A 25,454-nucleotide genomic window follows, 5' to 3' on the forward strand; every position below is an offset into this window, starting at 1 on the left:
ACAATCTGCAAGAACAATTCCCTGGGTCCTTTAAAGGAGAAAGGTGGGGTAAAAATATTCTAAATAAATAAATTCCGCCTAACACTTCATTACAAGAAGGTTTTCTGATAGATGGGCTTCTGATTTACATCAGCTTGCTTCACCTTTTATAATCATTCCAATATTAGCTAATGGCTGTCTCCTCAAAAACTCACTTTCATAACCACTATGACTAAGGTCAGGAACCGGCACATTTACCTCAGTAAGTGAAACAGGAAAAGAGCAATGGTAGGCAGGAGAAGAAAGAAAAGGGGACTTCAGAAAAGAAGTGTACAAAATCAAACTGGGGAGAAGGGCATAAGGGAGAACTGAGCAAACAGAGGAGGTTAGTAGATAGTTATTTTAAGGAGAGTGATTTTTCTTATGTGCATTTTTCTTCATGTAGTTCTCTCTCTCCAATATCACATGTAGAGATGGGATATTCATATAAAAATATGAATATTCCTCACCCAGATGGCAAGGATCCCCAGTCCTGCCTCCACAAACTGACCCACCCACTTATGGGTCACCATGCAGCTCATGAGGTCAGCATCCTGCTTATTGGGCCAATCTTGGACAAAGCCCAGTTGGTGCTTCTCTGCCTTCTTGCTTTTCTTGCCACTCATCAGCTGAGCAGGGAGATTTGTCATCCCATCTCCTGACTGGAGTGGCCAGAAGAACAGGAAGGTGGAGAAGCACGATCTGGACTTCATTCAAGATTGGTGCAATGACCGGGATGCTGGTTGCATGCGCTGAGAGGAGACCTATAAGTGAATGGGTCGGTTTGGGGAGGCAGGACTGGGGATTCTGGCCAGCTGGGTCAGGGATATTCATATTCATGTATGAATATCCCATCTCTAATCACATGGTTAGCATCAAACAGACAATTTGGTTTTGTAGTATATCCAATGACTGTACTAGACTTTAACAGACACTTTCAGCTCTGTGTGGTGTAGTAGACAGAGTGATGAAACAGGAACCAGGGGATGTTGGTTTGAATCCCCGCTTCGCCAGAGAAACTCACTGGAAGAATGGAATGAGTAAAAATAGTCCTTAAATATTACATTTACCCTGATAGCCTTATTAGGGTTGCTAGAAGCCAATTCTGGGTTGACAACGCATAACATGCATTCAATGGCTAGCACAAATACATGGGAGGGTATATATACTTGCACATATGACTCCTTATCATGATATGGACTATGGTATCTTTTAAAAAATGTATATGAATCACAAATAAAGTTTAAATTCACATTTAAAAAGCATGGAAAACATATCTTAAAATATCGAAGATGTAAAAAGTAAAAATAAAATACTGTCTCTAAGAATGTTAAGAACACAGAGAAAAATTGTTCTACATGCTCACCCAGTCAATCCAGAGTTGTGCCAGTTAGCATCTATGGAGGAAAATCTCTGTTGATTGTTATTGTCAGCATCTGGAAATGAAGCCTACTGCTGCACTGCTACATGATTGTTGTTCCTTGATGTCTAGTGCCCAAAGCAATGTGGAGTTGTAATAATGTTATTAAAGCCCCTGTGTGAGTGTGACCCTAAATTTATAATTCTTACTAATTGTTTTACTTTCCTTCTAAATCTAAACAAACCTTGTCTGAATGCTTTAAGACCCAAGGATACTTTTTTGATTGAGAATTGTATTAATGATGCATATATTGTGCATAATTATCTTTTAACACCTTACACATACAACATTTCAAATACTGAATGAACACTGGATAAATGAAAGGTGGTTCCAATTGGAATAGGTCCATTGAAATGTTAGTCAAACATAGCATAGGCTACTTTATTTTAGCAAGTCTACCTTACTTGAGATTAACACTATATTTAATCCAAAATGGCAAAAGAACAGAAACCATATTTTCAGTTCAGTCTTAGAAACATCTATCCTAAGAGGTACATATTCAGAGAAGCTTTTTGACATGCAAGATACTGGCATGTCTCACATAGAAGGCATTACTTCACTTGGTGTGCAATATTGAGTAGAGGTATATGTGTGTCTGTAGCAAGTATTGCAAAATTGTAATTCTACGATTAGAGTACTCAGAATTACATATTTAATCTTTCACATTCTAATCTATTAGTTAATTTAAACAGTTTTGTTATAGAAATTTATACCAGTCTCTACAACACCAGAATACTGAATTGCTCAGTTTAAACTATAATAGCTACTCTTTCAAGAATGGATAGAAATTATTCTTATTTTTTGACAGTTAAGGAATTTTGAAAATTGCTGCAGTCAACTTTATCTTTCAACACAGGACTCTGGTGTATTTTTATAGAAAAATAATGATGCCTTTAAACTTTGATCTGATGAGGGAATATGCATTTCTTTCTTTTATAATAACTGATGATAATGGAAGAAAATGCATTTGATAATTTCAGCTCAGTACAGATCTATATAGAAGATTACAAGCTTTAAACTAAGTTAATCACATTTTGAAAATCACAGTTGAGGCTGAAGAAAACAACACATAAATACACAGCAGACAAGGACAAGCTGTATGAAAAGGATGATTTAACATCCCTGTTGTGCCTTAAAGTGACCCTTCTAGTTTGAATTAACAAACACTATCTGGACATTTTTAAGCCTCAGTCTATGCTATTTTTGTTCTGCATCTATACTGAGACCTTCATTATCCATTGCCACCACACTGACTTCTTTCATAAGAGGTACATTCTGTCTTTTTTTAAATAAAGGCACTACAGCTTTCTACGGAGTCTTGATAACATGCACATATAAGTCACCACACCCTTTGCCTGTAGCTGGAAACAGTGGGGTTTGACAGAACTCTGTCAAATGAAACAGAAGCCCTGGTCAGATGAGGGGCCACACAATGCACAGTCAAGAGCAAGACATTTTTCCAGCCAGTGGTGTAGCTGTGGAACATTTCCTTATTACCAGGAAGATTGTGTTATTTTATACCTTTGTTGCACCTGTGCACTTCTTAGGGGTTTCCTGTGTACGTGGCCTGCCCCACTTCTTTTCAGAATCAAAGTCAGGAAAGTGACCGCCATTACTGGGGAGAACATATTCATTTTTACAAATTTTCATGCCCGATGCATTGATACGTTGGTTAAAGTATGTCACCCAGGTGGGCACCACCATTACATTACTGGTGATTTATTTATTTCTGTGGAAGGATACATTAAACCAATGGTATGCCAATGTCCCTGGGGGGGGTTGATCGCCACTACTGCCACACAGATACCCCATGCCCATGTGCACTGCATTTCTGCAAGGGCAGCCAGTGCAAGAGAAGACACTTTTCTAAACAGAAAACCCTTCTCGATCAATGTTTCCTCTAATTTTCAGCTCCGCTTGGCAGGGCTCCACACACACTCCAAGTCTGCCCTGCTGTACGTGAAACCAGAATATATATAAATCAAAGGGCTAAACTGCCCTTGAAGCAAGAGAGAAAATAAACTGGTACCATGGTGTAGCTGGCCTTAACAATACAAATATGGGGAAATAAATTAGTATCGCTAAAAGTTCTTGGGACGTTTGTCCAAGGATATAAACCACGTGAGCACAATTCAGTACAACAGAGGTATATAAAATATTGGAAGAACTAGAAAACCTTTCCCTCATGTGACCAGGGCCTGAGTTTGACAGAACTCTGTCTTCTAACTTCCAGGATAGTAGACAGAGTTCTGCATAACCCTATATTAGCCCTCCCTCACCACCTGTTTGTCTACTGCAGAAAATAATTTATTGGCTGAAATTTTATTGTACTTGGTGTAGCGTAAAGTTATGCCTGCAGGAGTTCACAGGAAATGAAGCCTGCAGACATTCATGGAAAATTATGCCCAGGTAGTCTGCATGTTTGACTGCACAACGGACCATGCAGCTAAGCACACAATCAACTAGGTAAATGACTATGCAATAAACCTTGCAAATGACCATGCAATTGATCACACACTGATCACACAACTGGTTGTACAACTGCACCCGTGGAACTGCTTCTTGTATTTATTTATTTATGGCTTCCACCTTGGTGAAAATTTTGCAACATCTTGTACAACTTTAAGTTACACATGAATAGTTATAGAATAGGATTTGCCACAGTAACATTTCAGACAAAAATGGTTAGAACTCCCATGTGTAAAGCTGTCTTGAAAAAATGGTCAAATAGTATTTCAGCTGCCACACGTGGTCAAAAATGAAGGCATCTCCGCTCTACAATAACAGTGCTAAGAATATTGTTAGACTAACATTCACAGACAGAATCAATTATACATATCTCCTGACCCCCTCACTAGGAATTTTTATAATGTTAAAATCTGGATGTTCGTGTAAGCATGTAATAATCAGAAAGATGATGGTTTGGTCTTCCACCCTTCAGTGTGCTGGTTTTTATTTTAATTATTTAATTTTTAAAAAGTTTTGTTCTAAATCACATAAATTATATTAGTTTCTTTTGATGCTATTTTACTGATTATACCTTGCCTTGACATCTATCAATATATGACAGGCTAGATATACATAAATAAGCAAATAATATAAGTACAAACAAATAGCATTTTTTTTACACGGACAATTTGTGCAAAGTGCTGAAAACTCTACTGAGAAGAATATTTCAGATTTACTAAGGTTGTTCTGTTTTCTGCCAAAAGAAAAACAGATTCTTTCTGGCACTTTTAGCTAGTTTTTAAGAGATGCTGGTCCTGAGTTGGTACAGCTAGAGATGAATAGAACATCGACTTTAATTGAGATGCAAATTCAAATTCAAAGACAAAAGACATGACAGGCAGCCATAGAGAGTCAGTGTGACTTCAAGAACTGGTGTGCCAGAGGATAAAGCAGCATGTATGATCCTAACAAGTAGCCAACAAAATGATCATATAGGGGATGGGTGTATTTGTGCTCTTATTCTCTAGCAACTACTTTAAGAGACATGCTATCTCTGATACTGAAGATAATATATAGCCATGATCAGCCATTATCCTCCTTGAATTTTTGGAAGAGAAAGGCAAGTTGTCTGCTCATAGGCATGCCTCTCTGTGTAATTTACACAACCCCATTCAACACCAGCATAACCATATTTCCCCATCATCATGCTGTCATAGCCTTTCCCCATGATGGTATAGACTTCATTTTGTTTGTTACTTCACATCATGACCAAGAGTAAGGCTGCTTCTCCTGCAATTAGATCTAACAATGGCATGAATTGTTATGTTATAACAAGATGTTCACATATTTGAAGAACTCTGGCATTAATTTGCAGAACATAAGGCCCATGCACTTTGTAGAGAACCAGAAAGTATGTGTAGACCCTAGCAAAATTTTCATAGAACAGTAACGTAGCCAAAAGGTTTCCTTTCACTGTTATACCCATTCCTAAATGAGGAGATAGACCTTTGGAGGAAGGATGGAAAAAAAGGAAAGGAAAGGAAAGAATGAATTGGGTTCAGGAATGAAAAAAGGGTAGGGACCATATGAAACACCACTGCTGTGCAACAACAACTTTGCATCCAGAATAGTTTGACCATTGTTTCCTTTATTCTAGGCTTCCCTTAGTCAAGCCAGTTGATTTTCTGTAGCTAATATGAGCAGCAGAGTCCACATATTCCCCTGCTACCTGTGCTTAACACAAAATACTGTTATTTTGGGGATAACAACTGCTTCTAAAAAGAAAATTAAGACACATGTTTACAAGTCATCTTGGCTCTTGCCCAAGTAATTATAGCATGTGCCTCTGGTGCAGCTTTCCAGCTACCACAAAAATGAGGAAAAATGGAAGCACCCATCAAACACTAACATATTTGGCAATTACAGGAGTTAGAACATCATTTTCATTATGGTTTAGTGTTAAAAAACAAGATGGTGGGGCAAAGGGTAAATACACTGCAATCAATTGCAAATCTAGCTAAGCTAAACAAAATACAAGCTGGCAGATGTTCCCATTCCAAAAGAACACTTCTTTTGGCTGAACCATCAGCTATAAACAAAATATAACATTTTCTGGTGTTTCATGGTCCCTTGTCTGTATGGTTTGTCAAATATATCACACCTCATTGGCATATAATAGTTGTTCCACATACTAGTTCAGTGTAAATTAATTCAAATCATTACAAGTATGGTTGTTCTGGGTTTTTCGGGCTCTTTGGCCGTATTCTGAAGGTTGTTCTTCCTGACGTTTCGCCAGTCTCTGTGGCCGGCATCTTCAGAGGACAGCAACCTGTACCAAGCACTATATAGAACAAAACTTGGCTCCCAGCTATCAAACATACTACGTGCAAAAGGTCAACAAACTCTACCCACCCACAAGGACAGGGGATCACTACACACAAAAGACCAGCTAATGACACCCATCAACCACAGGAACAGATAATCTCTTCCCCTTAGCACAACAATACACCCACAACAATACACACTAATCACCCATCTACAGGAAAAGACAAAAGCCTATCTCACAGTCATAAATACTGCACTCCCAAGCCAACTACACCAGAGTACAGGTTGCTGTCCTCTGAACATGCCGGCCACAGAGACTGGCGAAACGTCAGGAAGAACAACCTTCAGAACACGGCCAAAGAGCCCGAAAAACCCAGAACAACCCTTAGATCCCGGCCGTGAAAGCCTTTGCGAATATATCAATAGAAGCATATTGGAAGCTTGCTGCCAAAGAATGTGCTAGTTTATTTCCAACTAAATCTGAAAAAATACAGCTCTTCTTTGCTTCATTGCACCATAATCCTTTCCCAGTCAAAATGTACTTTTTACCAAGCTGCCTTCTCTCCTTTAAACAAGTTTCAATATGCTGATTGAAGACTCAGGTTAGACAGTTAGGTTTCAGATTTTATCTCAGATAGTGTGATTGGAATCCGTTTCCCAATCTTGTTAAACAAAGGGTTGTCATTCATTCAGCATTTCCCTCTATGGCCCTACATTGAAATACATGGTTCCCTTTTGGCTGGGAACAGAGGCATACAGAAATGTGGCAACCCCATCTCTTCTGCCCTAATTTTGATATTTGCTTTAAGCAGAGAAGCTTGCTCCACACATCTTGCCATTATTTTTGGAAATGTTGGGTTTCATCTGCACTACACACAATTCCATGGTGCTCAATCTGATGAAAACCCATATGGGGTTGAAAGCTAGTATATGTTTGTGATTTTATAGGCAAAATACAGGTGTCACCCATCACTGTCTTTGGACTGTGTACAAGGATCACATGCCTTTTTTCATTCACACCTATTTTTTCTATTTTTATATCAGTCTCATTGCTGCTCATTTTCAATGGGATTGATTTTATTGTATTTTAAATTTTGTGTCTTGATGTAGGAACGTTCAGGCAGTTACCTTTTTCATCTGTCTCAGAATCTGATCTATGGACATCCTGATAGCATTACTTCCTTAGCAATTGTAATGACTGTGATAATTCCATGACATCACAGCTCAGCTGCTGGGGAAAAATGCACAATATAGTATAGATTTGTATTCATGAATGGCCTCTGTTTGAAAAAGTAATAATTACAAAAGCAATAGCACAGCTTTTCCTGGCAACATCCTTGGGACAAATAAAAGCCAGGCTGTCAGGATATGCTGAGAATTAAAATAGGGATCATTTGAGCCAGTTTTATCACTCCCCGTGCACCTAGTTTTCCTCCAATCTGATTTCACATCACAGAATGGCACTATATAGAATTTAATAATTGAATTCTTTCTCCTTCCCAGCTCCCAAGAACAAATCTGAGACAGTAAAATATAGCTTCTTTCCTCCTGTGATTTCCAATGATTGTTAATGATGTGAAATAAACATATTGCTAAATTTCACTTTCGGGTGCAGAACAATGTTAATTCTTCCACTAATGGTTTCATGGTTTTTCATGCTTAACCATTCCAGATTACAGTGAGGTCTTGACTTGAGAACGTAATCCATATTGGAAGGCGGTTCTCAAGTCAAAAAGTCTGTAAGTCAAGTCTCCATTGACCTACAGTGCATTGAAAACCGATTAATCCCGTAACAGGCCATTTTTGTTCCATTTTGGTTTTTTTCTGGTCTGTAAGTCAAATCTCAGTCTGCAAGTCAAACCTAAATTTTGCGGCCAGAGAAGTCTGTAACTCAAAAAGTCTGTAAGTCAAGCCATCTGTAAATCAAGGGTCCACTGTACAGTATTTAGATTTTTTAAAAAATGTACTGAACAATTGTATACTTATTACTCAGGCCCCATCCTGAAGTCACCTAGATGTCAGGAACAGGGGGCTCAAAATGGGAACAGACCAGAAGGGGTAAGAAGATGCCTCAGGTGCAAGTCTGGCTTCCGTACAGGGCAAGAACTGATAGTTGTCTGGGAAATGGGATGCTGGGAATGGGGCTGACCCAGCTACTTTGAGCCCGAAACAATGGGCCAGTATGGAGATGGATACATGATGCATAGGCCCCTGGAAGCTTGTTACCCCATGAGCCTAAGAAGTCATGTCACCCCCTGAAAACAATAGAGAACTGTTTCTATAGGTTTGAGCCACATCATGTTATTCGCCAATGAAGAACCATCTTCTGGTTAGCAATTGGAAAAGAAGGTAAAGAAGCCGATCAGAAAGAAGTAATCTTTAGGGGTGTCAATGGAACAAAAAGTTGCTGCACCCTGAGAGAGGAGGTTCTTGGCCCCTCAACCTTTGCCCCCCAAATTTGTTTCCCGATCCCTTTTCCTTTCTAGAGGAGGAGGACTTTCCCTCTCCCTGACCCATTCTTCTCCCAGTCATCCTTCCTACTGAGCCCTTCTGGGACCCCTCTTTTAGGATCTAGGAGGAGGCTCTGCTAGACCTACATATCTGGACTTATAGGACCGAGCTCTTCACACCTTTGCACTGGATTAGGTAGATACAATATTTTACTTTCCATTTGCCAGCTTTGCTGTTGTATAATTGGGAACCTTTCAGCTTACTTCTATAAGCAGAGTGTTTAGGTGGTACTAGATAACACTTCCAGTGATGCCTCATTTCATAGGTTTTGATTTTGCATGTCATGTGGATTTCATTTAAAGAATCAATTTAGTTCATTGAGATTGTAGTTATCTAAATGGCTTTAGTGAAAATAGAACCATAGTCTGCTTTCTATGTGTGACAACTGGTTTGATTTTTGTGGATGTTACTGTTTTCTTCATGGAATGTTACTGTTCTGTTTTCGACTTGAAAATGTTCCCATCCTTTCTGAATGAACAAAAGATTTTTATAATTTCTCTCTGTTCTTTGTGTTAAAGTTAAATAAATCTTCTCATCAGTTGTACCAGTAAATGGCCTAGTGTCATTTCTGGTTATGTCCTCCTTCCTCCTGGGGTAAAAAGGACATCATTTTCATACTTCAGTGAATCAATGGCTGATGAGTTACAGCAAATCACAGAATTGTACATCCAGCAAACATAAGGTTCACCACTGCTACTGAGATAAACAGGCTAGACAAGCTATTCTTTCAAAGGGCTGAACCAAGGTTCAGGAAAAGAAAACTAATTAAAAAGTGCATATACTGTATATATTTTACCAAATAATCATAAATGGAGTCAACAAGAGAACTTCAGTGCAGCACTAAAACTGGCACAGAAAATTTCCCTCCATTGTTTTTCAATGAAAATAACATTCCTCACCAGCAACATTGACCATCTCTCTGCAACAAGGATAGTTTAACAGTACCAGCACAATATAAACCCTACAAAGGGAGAACATGGGTTTACATTTCTCTTCCTTCACAGCATACTAAAGAGCACAAAGTGTGTGTGTGTGTGTGTGTGTGTGTGTGTGTGTGTGGTGGGGGGAAGAAGGTGATGTCAGCATTGCAAACTGTGGAAAAAGGAGACTTTGCCTACAAAAGGATTATTTGCCAGGTATAAAGGCACCCTAGAAATGAAGCACATACAATAAATAAAATAAATCACCACAGAACAGCCAGTTTCCAAAACAAGTGCTCAGAACTTCAGCATTTGGCCCAAACCTCTGTTCCTCAAATCCTGAGGAACTGAAGGCATGTGTACCAAACTCCAGTTCAGTAACTGAGGATGCCAGGACAGAGTAAAAATGGCAGAAATATGAAATAATATTGATGAAGATGTCTCCACCACTTAATTTCCTATAACATTAATATTTTCTATGCTATACAGCTTTAACATACTTCCTTACCTCACACCACAGCACCCCCACTCCCAACCAGGGAGCTGATAGCAAAAGCTAGACACTTCCATCATGGCTAGATACTTATGAACCTTTTCTCACTGCATGGTTATAGTTTATATGCATGGAAGAGAGCAATCGGTCCCTGCAAACAGAGTCTCAACCTCTTCTTTCTCATAAGCACAGAGTTAAGGGAAGATATGCTTCAGCTACTGCCTGTCTCTGGCTTCCTGTGCTTTCCACAGGCTAGTTTCCCACAGATAAAGAGTTTCCCATAAACTCTATTCTCTGCAGACACACCTCATGATGAGCAGAACTGATTAGGATAGTACCAGGTGCTTCTCTAAGGGTTGACAACCCAGCTGTCTCCTTGATAGACAGGGGAAGATTGCCCTATCATGGAGCTGAACCTCTGAGGGACATTGCACCTGCCACCTTTATGTCTCCTCAAGTCACTGCCCAAAGCAGGGCAGTCATGCTGAGTGATGAACAGGTAACACTGTATTTCTTTTCCTTTCAGGATCTCCAGCAGCCTTGATGCTGGTCAATCAAAACTACAATTTTTCTTCTTTCTTTTTTGATAGATAGGGATTTTTTTTCATGAACTGCCATTTAAATATCCTGTATTCTTATCCAAGGGCCACACTTCTCTGGTACCCACAAACACAGTGTTGCTAATGTGGTGTGTGCTGCAACTTGTGTGTGCTGCAATTTGTGAAAGGATAGCAATGGAGAGATTTTAAGGAGAGAACGTTCTGGTGCTGGTTGGATATCAGTCAATGCAATATCAGCCCAGTTTTGTCCAGGCATGATAGCTCTCCTCTTGTCTAGTATCTCACCGTACCCTGGATCAGAGTTGGAATTGTAAGACAGACAGACAGACAGACTGACAGACTGACAGACTGACTGACTGACTGATTGATTGAACTCATACATCATCCAATATTGTGATACACTCTCTGGGCAGTTAAGAACCATTGCATATAAACTACAAATAATTATAACAATAATAAACATAAACAAGCCATAAATGATAAATAAAACTACACAAGTCACTGAATCTGCCATAAGTAAATAAATTTAAACTGCTGTTGGACATTAAATGACCCACATTAATAAAATGCAGCTTTAGAAAATTCATTTTAAAGTAGCTACTTAAAAAGATGTTTGATGTCATATTGCCTTCTGGTCAAAAGGCAAAAGCAATTCATTCTGAACGCTGCAACAGATTACATTCAGATACTGTATGAGTATCTTAGGTAGGGTCACAAATGACCCATGTATAGTGAAATCATGTAATTAATCTAGTTTTTTTTCACCATACTGGACCCTTGCTGCATGTCTCTGCCTGCCCCTTTTACTGCCAAGCAAGACAAATATTTCTCAGTGAATCTCCAACATAATGCCAGGATCTGTGCCTGGTGTTATCTGCTGGTGTTCTGTGCAGAAGGCTATGTAGGTACTGTACTAGGTTGTGCAAAGACTCCTTGCTCCTTGTGTCTTGTGCTCCAAAACAATGCCTGAAAGAAACTTAGGAGTCTGAGCAGAAGTAGGATAGGCAAGCACATTCACTGGCATAGCCTCTTTTCCCTCTCCTGGCAGTGTGATTATCATGTGAATTTAATTGGTAGCTATTTCTGTTGATATAAATAATGGTCACAGACGTGTACTTGAATTTAGTTACAATTTAAAGCCTTTAGTTTACAGTTTCCTAAAAGCAAAGTGGAATAATGGCAAGCTGTTTCAGGTGATCTTAATATCTACTACCTTTCATTTAAAATATAACCACAAAAGCTTTTCCAACTAAATGGCCAAAATGTCACCTGCTGAAAGTTACAATCCCTTGGCTGGGCTTGCATTGAACCACTTATCTCTTCATAGGATAAAAGCGCTCTCTCTCTCGCTCTCTCTCTCTCTCTCTCTCTCTCTCCAAATCAGAAAACAAACAGCATGTTAGCCTTTCCCTAAGTCTGCACTAGAAATGCCTGCGTCCCAAGGCTTCCAAATATTAAAGAGTAGCCAAACAGATGGCACAATCCAATAAGATGGGAATGATAGAATTATAACATTATTAAGTTGGAAGGGACCCTGAGGGTCATGCCTTCTATCAATGCAGGAAATCCACAGCTAAAGCACACCTGACGGGTGGTCATTCAACTTCTGTTTAAAACCCTCAAATAAAAGAGAGGCTCTGGATCAATTTCTTTTTGTCCATTTATAGGCCCAGACTGGAATACACAACTCCAGGTGATGCCTAAGCAGAACAGTATTGTTACTTCTTTTGATCTGAACAATATACTTCTGTTGATGAAACCTAGAATGCACGGTAAGTCATAGAACCAACTATTCAACCTTATTTTAAATTCTCCAATGTAGAATAAATTGTGATTTCCTTGATCACTGAATTGTCAGAAGTGAAAGGAATCCAGAGTACATGTGAATGCTCACTTTTCTACAAAGTATAGGAGGAGATCCCTCCTTAAAACCTTCATTCACCTTTCCCTCGTTTTCTTTCAGTTCTGGCAAAGCTGCTGTGGTGTAATGATCCGAGGGGAGCCTAGGCTGAATCCCTAGTTAGTTACAGAAATATATGGGTGATTTTTGAGCTGGTTACTAGTAGATTTATTTCAGTGTGAAGGTAATGGTAAACCACATTTGAGTGCTGTCTGCCTAGAAAACCCTGAAAAGGTCAACTGTAAGAATGCACTGATGTTGATGGTGAACTCATATGAACTACAGCCCACTTTCTGAAGGGGAGAGATCCAGTGAAGATGGATACAGACCACAGAAAATAAAACTTCAAAGTGACAATGGCATTCTTAAGACAAGTAAAAAGCTTCAGGAGTGTTGATTACACAACGGTCCTGGCCACTGTTAGAATGACTAATTATCGATCAGATAAGGCTTGTCTTTGAAGTTCAAAGATGTTGATCCAGGAAGTACAGTGGGGTCTCGACTTACGAACTTAATCCGTACTGGAAGGCAGTTCTCAGGTTGAAAAGTTCTTAAGTCGAATCTGCATTTCCCATAGGAATGCACTGAAAACCATTTAATCTGTATCTGCTCTTTCCGTCCATAGAAACTAATGGGAAGCTGCTATTCTGCCTTCTGCTACTAGAGGGGATATTTTTTCTTTTTTCCTTTTAACCTAAGATGACTTAGCTTTTAAAAAAAGGAAAAAAAAGAGTTCGTAACTCGAATCTAAGTTCGTAAGTCGAGTCCATATATTCCTATGAGAGCGGTTCGTAAGTCGAAACGTTCGTATGTCGAGCCGTTTGTAAGTCGAGACCCCACTGTAGCTTGTTCTCTTCCAATCCACCTTCTGATCCTGTGGCCCGAATCAGTCACTTCATCCATATATAAAACTGTAACGTAACTGCCTAATACATATATATATATGAAGCCTTGCACTTTATTTAATCCTTTAGATACACTCTGGAACTTGTGGATGTAACCAGTCATGGCTATCTCACTCTCCAATCTCCCTCTGTAATTCCTTTATTCAGTTTCAGATCAGCAATGGGATGTCTTGGGAGGCTGAAGTGTTCCGACATTGACTTTTGTGTGATGCCAATTCTGATGTCAGATTTGAGTCCATTTATTTCTTTGCATAGAAACTTCACCATCTGTGCACTTCTTGTAGAACACAGAAAGGCATGTCTGGGAGATCACAACAGTAAATGAACAAGGAAGGAAGCCCCTGAGGTTCTGGTTAACATTGTTGGGGCTTGTAATGGTCTTGCCAAAGTACTCGTGGGAGAACAAACGGCATTTAGGTTTATAGCAGGGATTTATTCCTCTTTTGTGTGATCCTTATAAGATTCTTTATCTCCCACATTTAATTTTCTTGTCTTGCAGGAAAATATATAACACCAGTCTCCCAACATCATTTGTATTGTAACAATATTATGACATAAGAACATTTATAATATACAAGAGATGTAACTAGGGGCTAAGTAGATTTCCTAAAACCAGTAGCGACAATGGCACTGAACACAAGGCCAAGTCCCCTATTTCACAGCTTGCTACACTAGCAATCTTACATTTTGAGAGTTAGGGTGCACCTACATTGGAAAGCTGAATCGGAATTATTTAGCTTCTCTGTGATTTGTTTTGCAGCCTTTATTATATCTGAAATTGTAATCAGTGTTCACATTGGGCCTGAGGATTGAATTGGGACCATCGTCCACGCCAACAATTCAACAATTTGTCAACTCCAAGCACTTTTCCTCCCTACTTCTCTTTCTGCCTCTACCTCCTTCAACCTCAGCTGGCCTCCATACCTGGAGCCTCCTCGCCTTTTATATCAGTGTTTCACATCCTTCTCTTTCCTTCCTCTTTCTCCTGCCAATCCATTCCTGTACTTAATGAATCCTGCTCTGCTCCCTTTCACATGCACTCCCTCAGACACAACCACACATGCACATGCTATCCATACATACACATGTGTGCACAGGCAAGCAAGAGGTTGGTCAGGCCCCTTTCTGCAGCCCCTCCCCATGCCCTAAAGGTAGCAAATGCACTGAGTGCTCTCTCTCTCTGCCTTTTTGCCCACCCGTTTCCCCTCACACACATACACCACACTCCCTGCTCTTCTTCATCACCCCTCTCTCATGCTCCCTCTCTTTTTTCTTCACTGGTGCTTCTCCTTCTTCTCCTGCCCCACCTTCCCCTTTACAGATTCTTCACACATATCCACACAGAAAAAAGCCCTTTCGAATCCTTCTGTCAAGAAAAAAGTAGAAGCAACCACACGGGAGAGAGAAAATAACCACTTTGTGAACAAAAAGCACCAGATGGATTAGAATCAGCATCTGTGTCATGTGGGCAGCAAAAAAAAAAAAAATACTTCAAATTCACCTATACTAGTGGAGTAGATCCCAAGGTATGTGATGGTGTAGTCAGGTGCCAATAATACTGGTTTTGCACAAGTGGCTCTACAAGAGGTCTTTGGTCTTTAAAACTTATTTTTAAATAACCTGAGAACTCATTTACATCTCCCTGAAAAAAAGAATTAAAATGTGTGTTGTGTGTGCATGCGCACATGTGTGCGTGCATGTGTGTGCATGTGTATATGTGCATGTGCAAAGTAGTATATTAAAGTCTTGTGAGGACTACTTGAGATAACGTAAAGTGCTCTGCTTAATGAATCCTGCTCTGCTCCCTTTCACATGCACTCCCTCAGACACAACCACACATGCACATGCTATCCATACATACACATGTGTGCACAGGCAAGCAAGAGGTTGGTCAGGCCCCTTTCTGCAGCCCCTCCCCATGCCCTAAAGGTAGCAAATGCACTGAGTGCTCTCTCTCTCTGCCTTTTTGCCCACCCGTTTCCCCTCACACACATACACCACACTCCCTGCTCTTCTTCATCACCCCTCTCTCATGCTCCCTCTCTTTTTTCTTCACTGGTGCTTCTCCTTCTTCTCCTGCCCCACCTTCCCCTTTACAGATTCTTCACACATATCCACACAGAAAAAAGCCCTTTCGAATCCTTCTGTCAAGAAAAAAGTAGAAGCAACCACACGGGAGAGAGAAAATAACCACTTTGTGAACAAAAAGCACCAGATGGATTAGAATCAGCATCTGTGTCATGTGGGCAGCAAAAAAAAAAAAAAATACTTCAAATTCACCTATACTAGTGGAGTAGATCCCAAGGTATGTGATGGTGTAGTCAGGTGCCAATAATACTGGTTTTGCACAAGTGGCTCTACAAGAGGTCTTTGGTCTTTAAAACTTATTTTTAAATAACCTGAGAACTCATTTACATCTCCCTGAAAAAAAGAATTAAAATGTGTGTTGTGTGTGCATGCGCACATGTGTGCGTGCATGTGTGTGCATGTGTATATGTGCATGTGCAAAGTAGTATATTAAAGTCTTGTGAGGACTACTTGAGATAACGTAAAGTGCTCTGCTTAATGAATCCTGCTCTGCTCCCTTTCACATGCACTCCCTCAGACACAACCACACATGCACATGCTATCCATACATACACATGTGTGCACAGGCAAGCAAGAGGTTGGTCAGGCCCCTTTCTGCAGCCCCTCCCCATGCCCTAAAGGTAGCAAATGCACTGAGTGCTCTCTCTCTCTGCCTTTTTGCCCACCCGTTTCCCCTCACACACATACACCACACTCCCTGCTCTTCTTCATCACCCCTCTCTCATGCTCCCTCTCTTTTTTCTTCACTGGTGCTTCTCCTTCTTCTCCTGCCCCACCTTCCCCTTTACAGATTCTTCACACATATCCACACAGAAAAAAGCCCTTTCGAATCCTTCTGTCAAGAAAAAAGTAGAAGCAACCACACGGGAGAGAGAAAATAACCACTTTGTGAACAAAAAGCACCAGATGGATTAGAATCAGCATCTGTGTCATGTGGGCAGCAAAAAAAAAAAAAATACTTCAAATTCACCTATACTAGTGGAGTAGATCCCAAGGTATGTGATGGTGTAGTCAGGTGCCAATAATACTGGTTTTGCACAAGTGGCTCTACAAGAGGTCTTTGGTCTTTAAAACTTATTTTTAAATAACCTGAGAACTCATTTACATCTCCCTGAAAAAAAGAATTAAAATGTGTGTTGTGTGTGCATGCGCACATGTGTGCGTGCATGTGTGTGCATGTGTATATGTGCATGTGCAAAGTAGTATATTAAAGTCTTGTGAGGACTACTTGAGATAACGTAAAGTGCTCTGCATAAATACTAAATACAATTAACACAAGTGCATCAGTTATTCCAGAGCTATGTCTGTCTGCTAGATTTATGAAGTATAATGATTCTAGGATGCATATCTGAGCTGAATCCTGTCCATTTCTCTTTCTTCCATTTTGGTTACTTGCTGTGGAAATGAAGAAGATGCAGTACTGGTGTCCGTATGTTCTAGAATATAAATGCCACAAAATCAATGCTTTTTAAGAGGACAATCACTAGAAGCAAGGAGGAGAGGGAGAAAAAGTTTCAGCTGCAAGTCCATTACTATGAAAGGAGCAAAGGAGTGTGTAATACATCATGCTGGAGTATTTTAGTGCAAACCTATTTCATTTTATTCGCGAAGGCTTTCACGGCCGGGATCTAATGGTTGTTGTGGGTTTTTCGGGCTTCAGAGGACAGTTTGCTGTCCTCTGAAGATGCCGGCCACAGAGACTGGTGAAACGTTAGGAAAAACCACCTTCAGAACACGGCCAAGAACCCTGAAAAACCCACAACAACTATTTCATTTTACTTATCAAGAATGCCCAAATATTGACAGCTCTTGTGAGATTTGCTGAAGCCAATTAGAAAACAATATGGGGGGGGGGGGGGAAGAATACAGTGGACCCTCAACTTACAGACGACTCGACTTACAGACTTTTCAAGTTACAGACTTCTCTGGCCGCAAAATTTGGATTCGACTTGCAGCTGGAGAATCGACTTACAGATCAGAAAAAAAACAAAATGGAACAAAAATAGAATAAAAACTGCCAGTTATGGGATTAATCGGTTTTAAATGCATTGTAGGTCAATGGAGATTCGACCTACAGACTTTTCAGCTTGCAGCCACCGTTCCAATACGGATTAATTCTGTAAGTAGAGGGTCCACTGTATGAAGCAAACAGAAAAAGTGTCCTACTTTATGTAACAAGTTATTTAAGAACTGTATGTCTGCATTCCTCAGTGCCTGCTGGTGTTTTCACACAGGGAGTGGAGAACCTACCTGATATGGCAGCTAGCCAACTACTGGTGGGCAAGACAAACACCATAATAATTAGGGACTTTGAAATTGCAGGACAGCGGAAACTGTTGCTATTGAAAAGATTCACATGCCTGGAAGTATCCAGGCATGCTGGGAAAGCAGAAATAACCAGCCTTACACGACAGGAACTGAAAACATGATCTAAGGCTGATTATATTTGTATATGTACATATATACCATACTGCCAAGTCAAGTGATCAGAAATGTAAGATTTCCTTAAAACAGGGGTCTCAAACATGCGGCCCGCCAGATGATAGTTTGTGGCCCCCACCTTGACTGCCCCCCCGAAGTGCCCACATGTCCTCTGCTGTCAAGAGTCAAAAAAGCCGTGCCTTGCTCGCCGACTCTCTCCCAAGACAGCACCTCTTGCAACCTCCATCCAAAACTGCAGCCTGCCAGCCAGCCCACCTGTCTGCTAGGTGGTCACTGGTGCTCCCTCCCTTCTCCGCTTCTTCGTCCTGGTGGTGGTGGTGGTAGTGAAGAAGGAGCCGGAGGGGGTTGTGGCTGGTGAGGAGGGCTCATGCCCCCCCTCCTCAGAGCCCCAGCCAAGCTAAGGAAACTCCTGGGCAACTTCCTAGGGTTCTTGCTCCACTTGGCGGAAAATCTGATGCGACCCAGCCTCACCCAGACTCTGCCTCCAGTGGCACCCATGGTAAATTGAGTTTGAGACCCCTGCCTTAAAACAATGGGAAATCAAAAAGTTGAAGGACATAATTTCATTTTTCAGGTTTTCTTAGCAGAGAAGGCTTTTTTGGAGAAGAATCTCTCAGATGGGATAGATAGTAACAGGAAAATAAAACCAGGAACAGGTATACAAATAAGTTTCCCTCTTTAAAATGACAACAGAAGAAGGGAAAGGCTCTGAGTCCTGACTTACTTTAAAAGCTTCTGATGTGCATTTTTGTTTATGACAATTTTACTGCACTGCATGCTATGCAATGTTTGTAAGGAAATCCATGGTTTCAGAAGTATAGACACGTACACAGAGTTCAATAATTTCCCCCACACCAGCAAATTCTCTGATTATATTTTATATTTAACACTATAGACCCTTCTGATCTTATTCTTAAACTACAATTAAAAACTACATTCATTTTTGATTTGATTATAAGCTATAAAACATTATGCTAGATAAAAACTAAATTAGTGAATCCAACTTAATTTTTATGTATCTCATCAAATGTACAATATGAAACAATGAATCTGAATTTTATTGCTTCAATAAAACTTATTCCATGAATTTTTGCACAGACTCTGTAATGAGTGATTCATATTTTAAAAGAAGGCTCTGAAGTACCCTTTAGAATTGAACCACAATCTAACTTGAACAGAAAGAACTAAAAAAAGAAACCAAGGAAGTTGTAAAAAAAGAACTCAATCCCAGCTTGTTCAGACACCGGTGTTGTTCTAAGATGTTTCTGGGTTTTTTTCTTGCTGTTTTGAGCTGTTCTGAATTGATCATCCTAGTACATATACTGTGGTACATTAAAGGACATCCAGGATATACTGGTATGTTCAAGGATATCCAGCCTTCTTATCTCTCTGAACACTATTTGTGCTCAGAAAAGGGAGGAAGCTGGATGTCCTTAAACGTACCAGTATATCCTGTTCACACACATCTGCAACTGAACCAGTGATGTCAACACCAGTGGCTGAACTTGCAACTTCTGCCTGTCTACCAATTTTACTGAATCACAATATTGTAGTCTCCATGGCGTGAGCTTTGCACCAGTGGAGACTCTTAGCCTGCCCTTCCCAAGAACAGATGGGCAGGACTAGCTGAGCCTTGTTTTGGGTACATCCGCCCCCCAGTCAGTCTTCTTTCAAGTGTGGCAACCCACCTGCTCACCAGTTTGGTCCAGTTTGGCTTATGTGGTCACTTTGGAGCCAAATAGTAATTTTGACCTGCATTACCTGACTGGCATTTAGGAGGTATGCGGGTGAATTTTTACCTATCCCATACTAGTTACTTACATGACATGTTGGACAGATTGGGTGGTAGAGCAACTTTAAATAGGTCACATGGTGGTAGTGCGGAATAGAAAGTCAGATTCGGTGAGTATCCTATAGGCACATGGGGTGCTTTTGCACAGTGTTGCGGCAACTTGGATCCTGAGATTTGCTTGCCATGGTAAGGATTGTCTACGGGGCCTGACCTGGACTTTGGCTCTCCATGGTAGGAAGAATTGGATGGCTGGCAGCTGGCAAAGGACCCCCAATTTTAGCTGGCAGGGTGTGAACTGTCTGGCAACTGCTCAGACCAGGGGCATGGGATCAGGAAAGGGTTAAGAGTTACAACTGAAGCCTGCCCCTTGAACCCACACTATGTTTAGGCCCCTCTGCAGATTGAGGGTGGGAAATTTATAGTTGATAAAGTGGCCTAATATTTGTGTCTATCTCTTTATTTTGGGAATGGGTGGGCAATCCCCTTTTATTTTTATTTTATTTAATACTTTCATTTTTCTGCTTTTGCAGTGTTTGATTAGTGTGTGCCTAATCTGCATCTGCTAAATATTAGTTTGGTGCTAAATCTGCATGGGTAGAGGTATCGTATTTCAGCTTATCCACCTTAGCTTTGCTGTCACATAAGGTACAGCTTCTATTAATCTTCCTCTATCCTGTTGACAGCAGAAGCTTACTGTTCCCCTAAGAACACGTTAATTGTCTTTGATGACCACTTTGATGCTCACTGGGAGATGCCTTGTCCAAAAAGCTTTTTTAAAAAAACAAACAAAACATACAAACAAACTAGATTTTGTTTTGTTTTTCTTTGGAATGGCCATTAAGGTTATTTTAAACAATTCATTTCTTCAAATAACCCAAAATGCCATAAAATGGCCTAGTATTGGTGCACAATATTGTGCCCAAGTTGCCAGCAAGAAAAAAAAAGGATGCTAAGCTTTAAATGGCAAAGGGCAGCCTGAATGTTGACAACACCAATGGAAGAAAGATAGCCCGTCAAGATATCCAACTAGGGGATACTCTCTTGCGCTCACTACCAATCACAAAAATGACATCAAGCAAGGGAGAATTACAGAAGCTGACTTCTTTTCTCATCAGTTAACCATTTCTCATCCAAACACAAAGCAATTATACGGCTATTTTTTTAACAAGTGTGAAACATACGCACAAGGAAACTCCATCTCACAAAATATACCCACAGATAGCATCAAAAGCACACATCGTCACAGTGTTGGGCAGTGAAATACAAAGCTCTAGAAAGAAAAGCCTTTTGCCCCAGTGGTTTCCATTCTGCATCATGTGGACACTGGGAATCCAAAGAAAGTTGTACAAATGCTCGGTGTGATGAGCCCTAGGAATGCTCATATATTTTTTTATTTTGGACACCTGGCACAGTATTGAGGTTTATCTAATTTAAATAAGACAAGGCTGATATTTCTATGCTTCATTTATATCACTAACAATAACTGAACAAAGTTCTTAGGCATAATATAGACCATACACAAATCATCGAGTCTCACTAAGTTTCATGTCAGCAAGAAAAAAGAAATTTGGGATGCTTTGTTTACTTATTGGTTACATTTCCAGGACATCTTTTTGTCTAAGACAAAAGATACAAGGTAACTGACAAAATACACAAATGTTAATACAAAGAACAATGGGCAATATAGAATAACCCCTTCCTCTTCAAACAAACTCTAAGGATAATATAAATTATCCTTATATAGAGAAAAGAGTAGAGAAAAATCTTAATCTGGCAACTTAATTCCTAGATGAGTTTTGCTAGGAAGAACATTCCATAGGTAGGGGGCCACAATTTTAAAAAAAAAGATGCCAAAATCTCATGGTTAGATATGGCAATTTAAAAGATAAAGTTCCTGAGCAAAAATTTCAAAAATAGACAAAGAAAATGATTACCTTTCTATTAAATAAAATAAATTAGCAAAACAGGTAATGGATAAGACCCCACAGAAACCAGAAAGATTTTCTTCCTCAGTCCCATTACGAGAAATGTACTGGCTGGTATCAAACGACTCTGCTGATGCAAATGGCACTGCACTGACAGACACCAAGTTCTAGATTATATGCCAGGAGGGAAGCCAATGTCATTTCTACTTGCAAAGTTAATTGTACAGCCAGTTGCAAAAGTGATGCTACAACTGTTCATTACAATCATTTGGAATATGCAATCCATTTCCAAATATGCAATCATTTGGAAAATTGGAGACACAACAAAACTCCACTAGCACACTGTTTTTCTCTATTAATCTTATGTTGCCCTAGAATATACTAAGAATAGAATAGTTTCTTGCCTCCTCTTATCTCCTGCATCTCTTCTTACGATTTCTCAAACATTCTTAAATTTCCACAAAGAAAAGCACCCCTACCATTTTATTGCATTTTATTAGAGTGACAGTATACACTTTTATTATACACTTGTATACACTTGTATCTTACCTTTTATTAATTGTGGCCCAAGCATCATTAATGTTGTTGGTCATCAGTTCTACTTTTCTGGTGTCATCGGTTGAATAATCTCGAAGAAGTTTAAGTGCCAGATCATTTGCCACATCGACGTTTATATGCCACTGCCGCAATTCTTTGGCAAATTGCTGGAAGAAGAGCAGTGAAAGAAAAAAGAAAGAAAGACAGAAAGAAAGAAGTTTCGTCAAACCATACAAGTGCAAAGCACAAATAAAACATTTTAAATATTCCCAAGGAAACTACATAATATATTCAGTTTCGGATAACATCTAAAGCATCTTTTTCATGTTCAAGCCTATTCCTAATATTACGTAAAGCTCCCGGGTGAACCACGTTCTTTACTCATGTCAATGAAAACTGCATCTCCACACATGTATCTCTCTGGGCATAATGGTATTCTTCACCTCCCCCCAAAATTAATGAGAAGGCCTTAAGGTAAAGGGAAATATATTAATGCAACAAGCATATTAAACAATCTAAGATTGTTTCCTTGTGGGATACAAGAACACAGTAATAATAATGAGTTTATATGCACCCACTCAAGAGAATGTAAGATATTAGGGCATTATTTCACAAGCCAAAGGCAAAATTCTTAAAATATATATCCATGCCATAAACTTGTGATGTGAACGATGCTGAATGTTTTCTTTTGTTCTCATAGAATGAGGATTCCTAAGGAAATGATTTCTGTTGAACCTACCTAAGGATCAAATCACTCATTACAAGCAGTTGTGGGATTCATTTTTAAAAATGACAGTTTTTCTGTCAAGGAAAAACACTCTCAAGAATCTTGAAGGGACAACTTGTCAGTAAAGTTAAAGAAAGAAACTTTTTAATGCTTTTCTTGACTTTCATATGTTAATTCACAGTTCTCACTAACCAAATGGCTTTTTCATTTTAGTTTGGCATTAAGTCTACACTGCAGAGGTACACTTCAAATTTTGCCTCTTGTAAAATTAAATAAGTGATTTAAATAGTGGACATTCTGAGGTTTTACTGTTTGTAATAGCTATCTCCCACACAGAAATACATGACAAATGCAGATTAGAGTTGCTTGGTTAAACAAATAAAATCCTGTGTGGGTACAAATTTAGTATTTTTCTTTGTTGTTGATCCATTTAATTGTGTAATGAGTGCCACCTACTGGAACACCACTAAATATGCATGCACAAAGAGACAACAGTACTAATTTTAAAAGAATTTTTTTTGAATATTCATCTCATTACTTTTTTGTAGAATACATAGAACTTGTTTAAGAAGGATGTTCAAAACACTGGTTCTGTATGTCAATATTTTGAACCACTTTATCACACAGATGTTCAAATCATTACATTGGGACATTTCACAATATGTAGAAATGAAGCTGTGAACGCAACTTAATAAAAATGTTGATATATCACTATTTGTAATTACGTCGAGGAAAAAATCATTTTGAAGAAAACTGCAATCACCATGGAAAGGCAATCACAGACGTGGTTCCCCCCCCCCAATCCCTTTCTTTCAGGTGCCCAGACTCATGATCCCACCCCCCCCTTTGACTGGATGAATGTAGGGAGAGAGTGACAGATGTCCAGCTACACAGCTAGAATTACTTCCACAATTGCCCTTATGCAATTGTGTATGGCAATGTGATTCTGCCAAAATTAAATAACACTGCTTAAACAATAATGCTGTGATCATTTGTGTGTGTGTGTGTGTGTGTGTGTGTGTGTGTGTGTGTGTGTGTGCACGTGCGTGCATGTACAAAAAGTGCTGTTGATGGTGACAGTTTGCAGAGGAACATCAGAAACCCAAAATTCTCAAGCAAGTAGCAATGCAAATTAAAAACATCTACAGAAAGAAGCAGTAATTTAATAATATTGTCATGTCAAAATGTTTTGTATAACGTATGATGTCTACTCCCCATCAGTTTTCTTTATCCTTCTAATGAAATTTGTGTTTTTTAAATTTCATGAGTACTATTGAATTAATCATAGCAAAGCAATTCTGACTATATTTACTTATGATATGAAGTAGATTCAGTGTAACTACATAAATTGTCTGAATAAAGCTACAACATTCTTGTTTGGTTTCGGAAAACATAGAAATACATATGGATATGTTCAGTGTGGATCCAAAATTTCTTCCTCCGTCAGTATATTCACCAGTAAGACAATGGATGAATGTATAGTTCTGGATGCCTGAGTAAATTTTGTGTACAGTTTTGTACATGCTGGCTGGATAGCTCAGCGCTGTGGGAGTTCAATTCCCACCTGTGAACCCCAGAAGAGTCAGCCTGTGTGGCCTTGGGCAAGCTGCACAGTCCCAGGGCTCCCCCAGAAGAAGAGAAAGGTAAACTACTTCTGAGAACTCACTACCTAAAAAACCATGAAAAAGGTCACCGTAAGTCAGAACTGACGGCACACAATTATTAATTATTACAGTTCTGTGAGTAATGACCATTTATATTGGTTGTTGCATGCATATTATTGTTTTTGCTTCATTTCATTTATTGATACGGTTGATGACCAGCATATGATTGTCAAACTCAGGTTTTTAATTTGAAGGGAGCAGGTCTAATGTAGCAGGATCAACAGATATCTTAATGGCCTGTAAACTTTTACCCAAGGAATGTGTACTTTTTTTTGTTTCAGTACTGTGTAAATGTAAATGACCTTGTAATCCCATCAGAAGAACACTATTTAATAGACTTACTGACAAACCCATTATTGGGCCATTAAAAAGTAGTGCTTCTCACCATTAACTTCAGTACCTATATCTATTAAATTCCTGACATTACTAAACAACAATATCATTTGGAACATTAAAGGGGGGAATTGGAGTCTCCCTCTCTTTCTCACACACAGGAAACAATTAATCTTTCCAATAACTTTGAAGAGCTCCCATTTTCAGTCATCACGTCCACTCTTTTTCAGGGAGATGGAGACCAAAGTGATACATTGAATTTTTTTTTAAAAGCAGTCAGCCTATTACAGTCCCATTATTTTCTGTCTTACATAACTTCATGTAATGAATTTTTATAATTAAACTAATGACATACGTATTGTTTCTCTTTCTTCCTTCCCTCTCTTTTTACTTTCAGGCTCCATTTGTCCCTAAAATAATTATGGATTCCCTCCCTCCCTCCCTCT

General features: G+C 39.4%; 1 protein-coding gene across 18 annotated transcripts in view; it reads right to left on the bottom strand.

Annotated features, from left to right (window-relative positions):
* The window catches only part of DMD (dystrophin), a 1,295,019-nt gene that overhangs the window by 292,912 nt on the left and 976,653 nt on the right, over positions 1-25,454 (bottom strand). For all 18 annotated transcript variants that reach the window (XM_078390471.1, XM_078390476.1, XM_078390472.1 and 15 more), the window contains one exon: positions 22,297-22,451. In XM_078390471.1, coding sequence (XP_078246597.1) covers positions 22,297-22,451 — 155 coding nt within the window. The remainder of the gene's footprint in view (positions 1-22,296; positions 22,452-25,454) is intronic.

Source organism: Pogona vitticeps, chromosome 3 (genome assembly GCF_051106095.1).
Source record: "Pogona vitticeps strain Pit_001003342236 chromosome 3, PviZW2.1, whole genome shotgun sequence".
NCBI classification, from domain to species: domain Eukaryota; kingdom Metazoa; phylum Chordata; class Lepidosauria; order Squamata; family Agamidae; genus Pogona; species Pogona vitticeps.